The 7,861-nt window shown below is 45.0% G+C and overlaps 1 protein-coding gene across 1 annotated transcript; it reads right to left on the bottom strand.

Annotated features, from left to right (window-relative positions):
- Positions 1–3,663: 3,663 nt before the first annotated feature.
- LOC122532783 (medium-chain acyl-CoA ligase ACSF2, mitochondrial) lies at positions 3,664–7,695 on the bottom strand. Its single transcript, XM_043661869.1, has 9 exons — positions 7,616–7,695; positions 7,369–7,523; positions 6,761–7,280; positions 5,610–5,793; positions 5,318–5,527; positions 5,107–5,241; positions 4,454–4,567; positions 4,128–4,364; positions 3,664–4,062 (listed from the first exon to the last, which is right to left on the bottom strand). Exons 2-9 carry the CDS (start codon positions 7,466–7,468, stop codon positions 3,769–3,771), a joined length of 1,794 nt encoding a protein of 597 aa, XP_043517804.1. The 5' UTR covers positions 7,469–7,523; positions 7,616–7,695; the 3' UTR covers positions 3,664–3,768.
- Positions 7,696–7,861: the final 166 nt, after the last annotated feature.

The raw sequence follows: 7,861 nt of genomic DNA on the forward strand, positions 1-7,861 counted from the left end.
TGTCCCTCTCTGTTTCTCTCTCTCTCTCTCTCTCTCTCTCTCTCTCTCTCTCTCTCTCTCTCTCTCTTATTCTCTCGTTGTCTATCCGTAAGACGCTTTCGCGTGATCAATATATTTTCATTGATATTTCCCTCGCGATAACGGACGCGTAAAATTGGCTGAGCGCCGCGTGCTTTCGTCGCGCTTCGTAAACTTGTTTCTCTTCAACGTAGGCGGACAAGCGGAAGTAAGGATTCGTCATCGCGCGCGCGTCTCTCTCCGATTCGACGAATTCCTCGAGGACAACGTTTCCCTCGGTCAGGTCGGGACGAGTCGAGCGTTTTCCTTTTGTCTCCATTTCCGGTGCGTTTCTTTCTCTCCCCGTCGAGGGAATTGTCGTTCGTTTTATGGGAACGCGATAATCTTGGACCCCTCTCGCGGGATTTCCGTAGCAGCGCGCAGCCTTACGATTCGGAAGGCGAGAAAAACTCGCGAGCTCTTCTCCTCTACGGATCATTCCGTTGCTCGAGAGACGCTCCATTAAGCTTCTTCCAGGATTTTTTGCTCGGTAAAAAGACGCGGAACCGAGATTCGCTGCGCAGCAGCGATTCCATCTGGTCGCCTATCCTTCGTTCATTCTCTTTTCCATGGTCGTCTCCTCGTTCTCTTTTCGACGATCATTTCGCAAAAACGTGCTCTCTTACGCCTCGGCTAAGGATTCATTGTTGCCTATTTCTCGAACGCGTAATTCGCCGTGTTCGCGCGAATTTCCCTTCGTTCTACCTCAGTCTGTGCGATCGATCTCCGGAGGAGCAGTCGAAATGGGTAGACGTGGTCGAGTAGCGTTCAAACATCGCGATCGTCGCTGGAATAAGAATATCGATCGGCGACTTGCTCGAAGCCGCGTAACCTCGATTTCAACGAACGCTACGTGTCTACGCGTCTACCATGGTATACGTGTCGCAACCGGGACGAAATATTCTTCCGTCTCGCAGGGGACCTCCTTATTACTCATAGCTTTCTCCGTTCTCGCTGACACTCCGGTCCATTCTCTCGTTCTCCAACCGGAAGCCGAGAATGTCCTGAAAGGATGAACAACGACGACGACGACGACGACGACGAGGGCCGTGAGCATCTCTCAGCTCATTCACCCAAGAAGGGAAGCGCTTTCTTCAACTTGGCGCGACATCTTTCGAGACGTCAGGTCGCGAGGTACGTCGCACGCGAAAAAAAGAAAAAAACCCTCATCAATTTTCGTTTTGTAGCCACGTCATCGCCACAGCAGTCTGAAAATTTGAACAGATACGCTGTTCGAAACGCAAAGAATTCAGGGAAACGGACGAGACTGGTTTTAGTAGTTAGTAGCGAGTCGGCGGCGGCTGCGGCGGCTCGAGGGGAAGGAGGTGGATTACGTTTACGCGGTCGGACTCTTTTATTACGCTGGTTGCCGCGATTCGCGTACCTTTCATCGATCCAGCCACTATTCGAGTGTTTGCCGTGCCCTCGAGTCGGCTGCCATCCGTTTTACTATTTGGATATTGCTGTCGTTATCCGAATAGAGGACGGTCCATACGGTTGGCTACCGCGTCGCGACCACCTTTTTCCAGGCAGACTCTCCGGACGGATATAGCTTGGTGAAAAACCACGTAAAAGCAACCGTAGAAGTGGACAAGATAAAAGGAGGTGGAATCGTGGAAGACGCGGCCCGATGAGGAAGAAAGAAAACGGCGGCGATGATGGTGCACAACTTCGTTTTTAAGTAATTGCCGACCCTTTCGAGTGCTTTCATCGAGACGAAACGAAAAGCGCGCGAGCCTCCGTTCACTGCGAGCATTTCTGGAGTCTCGATTAAGCGATTAAACGAACCCCCTCCGGGCTGCTGCCGTATTTAATTTACCGCCATTCTCCGCCTACTACTCTGGAATTTTTTCCATTCTTTTTCCTCTCCATCCGATCGCGCTACCTATCCTTTATCCCCCCTCCCGTCGCTCCATCTTTGTCTCTCCTCCCTGCATTTTCTTATCCCGTCACCGCTCTCTTATTGTTCGCTATGCGTCGCCAACTACTGACGGAAATCGAGCCACAACGAAAGGCGAATCGATTATATCCTCCGGTTCGAAAGAAATTTCGACCTGTCTCGTCTCACGGGTTATACAGTCCGAACGGTAGAGCGGAAGGCGGACCATCTGCCAAAGGAGAAGAACCACCACCACGACGATGCTGCATCGACGTTTATCGGTGACTCGGAACGGACTCGATTCGGGTGACACTTGACAGCTCGTTAACTCCTTTCCCCGACAGGAGAAATCGTGGTCACGCTCGTCTATTCCGGCTGTCAAGCCGGCACACGGTGCACCAATTTTCGCGCACAATTTTCCGCGTGAATCTGTCTCGGCCGAATTTACTTCGATGCCAGTATCATCCCTTTGCCTCTGTCCTTTCGGTCTCGCGTTTCACTTCCTATGCCCGTACATTCTGGCCATCCGCCAGAATTAATTCCTACTCCTCAGACTAGCTCCAACTACAACCCATCTCCGACCGGTTTCTTGCCATTCCGTTCGCGATAGTGATATTTAAAAAACACTTCTCCTTAGCAGTTCTACGTGACAAAAATCACTTTCCCTCTGGCTCGATAAAACGCTACCAACCGAGGAAGAGGAAACGACGTTTGTATCGTCGCGAGAAATTCTAGCAAACAACGATCGATGTCTAATATCTATTTCCATCTGTTTCCTTTTCAGACAGAATGCAGCCGTCTGCTCGATGGTAATAGAAGAGAAAGAGAGAAGAAAAAAAGAGGAAAATAGAGGAAGACAAGTTGGAGTTGAAGAAAAAGAAGGGTAGAAGGAGGCTGGACAGTGATTTCGTCCATCTCGATAGACGCCGGAGAAAACGGCAGGTGTTCGTTGCGGAGCAGCTGCAATCACGACCACCATCTGCCGCAGTAATGCACGCCTCTTCCAAGTCTCCAGTCTCGGAGAAGCGAGACTCGTTGCCCGAGGCATCCATCCTCAATTAGACGCCACCTGAAACACGTGCCCCTCTTGAATCCATGGATTTCGATGGCTTCTTTCTTCTCCTCTCCTTATCTCATTCTCCTTCTCAATTCCTCTTCCTACTCGATCCTGGGTTCTTCTTTGCTGGTTTTCTGCTTCCTATCTCCACGTTCCATGGCTTCCTTCCTTTTTTCGACGCCACGCGTCATTATCCTTTGCTTCCTGGTACAGTGCCGATGTCATCGATCACCGATCGCTGTTTTTCACCGCGACGTGTCGTGACAGTTGGCAAGCACCAGGGCTTTGCACGAGCGTAAAAACAACCCTGACACGCGCTGTCGTGGAAAATGTGAATCCGAACAAGAGTTCCCGAATATCAACGTTGTCCCATCCACAAGTACACTTGTTGGAATAAAGTTAATTTTTGAAATCAAAATTCCATTTTTATTCTTGTTCGTCTATCCTGAAATTACGAAAGGATATTACAATTCAAACTCTAGTTGAACAAAATGTTAACATGCTTCACTGAATTGATGGTAAGTATTGTACAAGTCGCGTTTGGAATAGTTCTCTACTTTGCCGACTTCGTCGACAATAACTCAGCAAACGGACATGTGGCGATCTCTACATTACATCAGCGTTTACCACGTTTACTTGCTTATCTTCTTCAAAGATAAAAATATCGTTAACGCAAAATATTATCTTTTATTAAATATTTATTAAAAGTCAATTCAAGGAGACAATTGTAAATTACATATTACTTTGCGTTTCTCCCAATCACCGTGGTAATATTCTAGTTTGATTTGGTGGGAATTCTTCCATTTCGTTCCATTTCTTGCTTCAATTTATATTTTTGTATCTTCCCGCTCGCTGTTTTCGGATATTCCGTTACGAACTCTACGTAACGAGGCACTTTGAAACGAGCTATACGACTCTTGCAGTACTCTCTCAACTCCTCTTTTTTCATACTCGCGCCTTCTCGAAGACGCACGCATGCGCACACTTCCTCCCCGTAAACTTCGTCGTAGGCGCCTATAACATATGCCTCAGTCACTAGAGGGTGTGTCATTAATACATCCTCGATCTCCTGCAACGTGATTCATTAAATAAAAAGCGTTGAATATAGCAACGAATCTAGGCGCCTAGATTTACCTTTGGAAAAATATTTTCACCTCCCCGAATCAACATGTCTTTCAGCCTTCCAATTATTTGTCCATAACCATCCGATCTTAAGACAAATTGATCGCCGGTCTTCAACCATCCATCTTTGGTAATGGTCTTCTTCGTCGCATCTTCGTCGTGCCAGTACTTCATCATATTGCAGTACCCTCGAATCCAGAGTTCTCCGGGAGTACCGAATGGCACAACGTTCCCGTTCTCATCGACAACCTTTTCGAAGGAGAAAGAATTTTCAAAGGAAAAGAAAATATCTATTTCGTGAATAATAAATACCAGATTTCGTACGACTTTTTATTTACCATAGCTTCAACGTGATTGGCTAAATGACCAACTGTATTATTCGTTAATTCGGCGCTTTCGTTGGCCAATGATTCAAAGATGATCCCCGTCGTCTCTGTGAGCCCGTATATCGTCTGTCAAACATCGGGAATCGGTAATTCGTAAGTTCGTACAGGGAAACACGGTGAATGGTAACGATTCACGACGTACGAAGAACCTCGGAACCCGATTTCGCGAAAGAGAACGTTATTGATCGAAGCGAAGAAACGATATTTCTCCTCGTGGAATCGTATTCATGCATACGAACCGAGGAGTTGCCTGTGCAAGATATGTGCATAGATAACACGGGGAACACGACGCGTTATGTCGAGCCGAATTAAGTACGATCCTGTCGTCGTGTCGACGACCTTCGTCAAGTTTTTTTCTACGAATTTTGAAAATCATATCCATTAACCGATAATCTAACTTTACAGTTATTACATATACGTGCATATGCATTGTATACTTTACTTTCATATTGTACAATTTGTAGTCATAAATACAATTACCTTGAACATCGAGGCGCGCTTGCACACGTTCCTTCGAAGAACGAGTCTGTTTAATTAAAATAACATGGTCCGAGGTTCTATTATAAATTTCGCGCTCGAATCGATGCCACGAGTCTGTTCGTTACCTTGATATTGTCAAAGTTGAAGCATTCTCTTATTGTGTTGAAAAGTTGCGGCGACGCAGGGGAACCACCGGTGACACCGCACGCTAAAGTTATTGGCGGCGGTTGAAGTTGTTGATGAACATCCAATAAATTAATCTGTCGCGAATAACGACAATGTCGGGTAATAATACACGAACAAACGAGAATTTTATTTGTTTATCGCACTACTTACCCACATCGTCGGAGTACCGTAAACGACATTGCACTTCTCTCGTATTATTGCATTTAACGATTTTACAGGATTAAATGAAGGGCTTGGTAACACAAGCGTGAGACCAGCGTGAAACATGCACAATAATCCTTTAAGAATGCCAAACGCGTGAAAAAACGGAACGTTTAGGCAAACTTTTTGTCCGACGTTGAACTCTGCTCTTATGGCAGCCTAAACAATTGAAATTCCGAAAAAATGATGTGACATTGTATTCAATCGAGCGTTGTTGAAATAATCTGGTAACCGATACTACCTGTTTCGAATTGTTCACCAAACAGCTATGTGACAGCAGAGTGGCTTTTGGTTTGCCAGTGGTTCCCGAAGTGAATTGTATGTTACTACCATTATAACAAGATATTTGATCCTGTTCTGCCGCGATTCGCTCAACCTCGATCCTGGATGCGAGCTGCTCCACATCGTTGAAACGACGAGTCCCACTGCAAACAATTAAAAACCCGTTGGTCGATCGCGAGAAAAAAAAATGGCAATGCATAGTAGAAACGAAATCGAAGTGTACGTAACGCAGGGTAGCGGCTGACCATTAACCTAATTGCATGTCAGTGATTCCCTTTCGCAGAAGATTATTAATCAAATTGAACCGATGATCAGGCAAAACTTTGAAAAGTTAGGTACGAGACACGAGTGAAAATAGATCGAGCGGGCAAGGGTGGTGTTAAACTATTAATCGGTTTGTCAATCGGTATAGCCTATCTGATTGTGGCGTGAAATTACAGGACTCGACGTCGCGCTTTTAGGAAATTACCAAGCGTTTCGGCTAACCCGTTTCCGCCCTTTCGTTCGAATTACTATCGATTTGCGATTCGATCTCATTCGTGAGATTCGCTTCGAATCGACGAAACGAAAACGAAAGGAATGACCGTGTATATCACGTAGTGCATACGAATCATTTGTACGGTCGCGATAGTAAACCCACGCGTCGTGATCCAGCGATTATTCTAACTAACCAAGTCGAGTGGAAACTGTGCGTTGCCGCATATCGTACGCGATATTCATGATTAGTCAACAAATCGCGCGAGAACCAGAGAACGAGCATACATTAAAACAGCATTCGCGGGCGACCTCGTCCGATCTAACTTATCACTTGGAATGACCGACCGCGACGAATTTACCTCGCGTAGAGGCTCGATACGACCGCGTTTCCTAAGGACAAAGGATTTACGTACTTGATCGCGTCCGACCTGTCCCTTTATCGACCGGCCGGTGCCGGATACCAAGAGTTATCGCGCGTTGTCCCTCCCCTCGCTTAAATTAGACAAAATTCCAAGGAAACTCGGATATATCATTCGCGGGAGATAGAGTCACATCGGTTCGTTCCAGGGGACGATTCGTTTCGTATATGTAGGATTTAGAAATTGTAAACAATCATGCTGGACGTTTCCTTACGTCACGTGATCCTTCGAATAGATAATTATGTGCTCCAAAGTGGAGCACGTTTGCCGGACTTGTAGTAGCATGCGTGAATAATCTTGTGTTTTAAAATTGTCAGGTGATATCACAGCCTTTACGCCGACCTTTTGTATGCAATAGTTGAGCTCATCCAGTTGGAAGTTAGGATTGATCGCGACAAGAATGAAATCCCCTCTGCTAGCGCATATGAAGGTAATTAACCATTCAACGTCGTTAGGACCCCAGATTCCAAGACGATCGCCGCGTTTCATACCCAGTTTCATTAAACCGGCAGCTAAACGATCAGCACGTCGAACGACGTCCGAAAATGTCAGCCGTACGTTTTGATGTAGCGATATCACGCATTCTCGATCAGGCCACTTTTCTGCTGCTATCTCCACTAACTTTCCAATGGGCTCGTCGGTCAAAGGCACATTTCCATGCTGCACCATGTGCGCAGCCGTTCCTTCGTGAAACAATCGAGATCGTTGATCCGAAACGTTACGTAATTTCCAAGCTTGAAGACACATTACACAAAAACACGCTTAGATAACTTGTTTCTCGTTAGAGTTATACGCTCTTTCTATAAATATCTCGTTACTCACCAAGTAATGGATTCTCTGCACCGCAAATATTTCTCTGACGTACATAGAAATTTGTGATTCGAAACAGAGACGAACTCGTGGTTATTGAAAAACGAACCATTTCTTCAACCTCTAACGATCGTTAAGCCAATACCAAACTATATCAGTGTTTATTAGTTATATATATTATATATATATATATAATTTATTATTATTATTATATTTATTATTATTATATAATATATATTATATTGATATATATATTATTACGTATATTAGTGCTTCGACTCTAACAGCATTGACGTTACTAACCGCTAACAACGTAACTAAACTATAATATTTGCTGTTTTCTCTCTCCACGCTCACTTGACCTTTGATACATTGTCGTCGTTCCTGTTTTTTTTTTTTCTTGTACGAAAACAAGATTGTCTTGTGCAATACGAATAACTAATGCGTCGTATGTACATAAAGAATACTTGACTTGATTATCAAATGCAGTTATTCAGTTATTCAA

The sequence above is a fragment of the Frieseomelitta varia genome, unplaced genomic scaffold (genome assembly GCF_011392965.1).
Source record: "Frieseomelitta varia isolate USP_RPSP 00005682 unplaced genomic scaffold, Fvar_1.2 scaffold_471, whole genome shotgun sequence".
Taxonomy (NCBI): domain Eukaryota; kingdom Metazoa; phylum Arthropoda; class Insecta; order Hymenoptera; family Apidae; genus Frieseomelitta; species Frieseomelitta varia.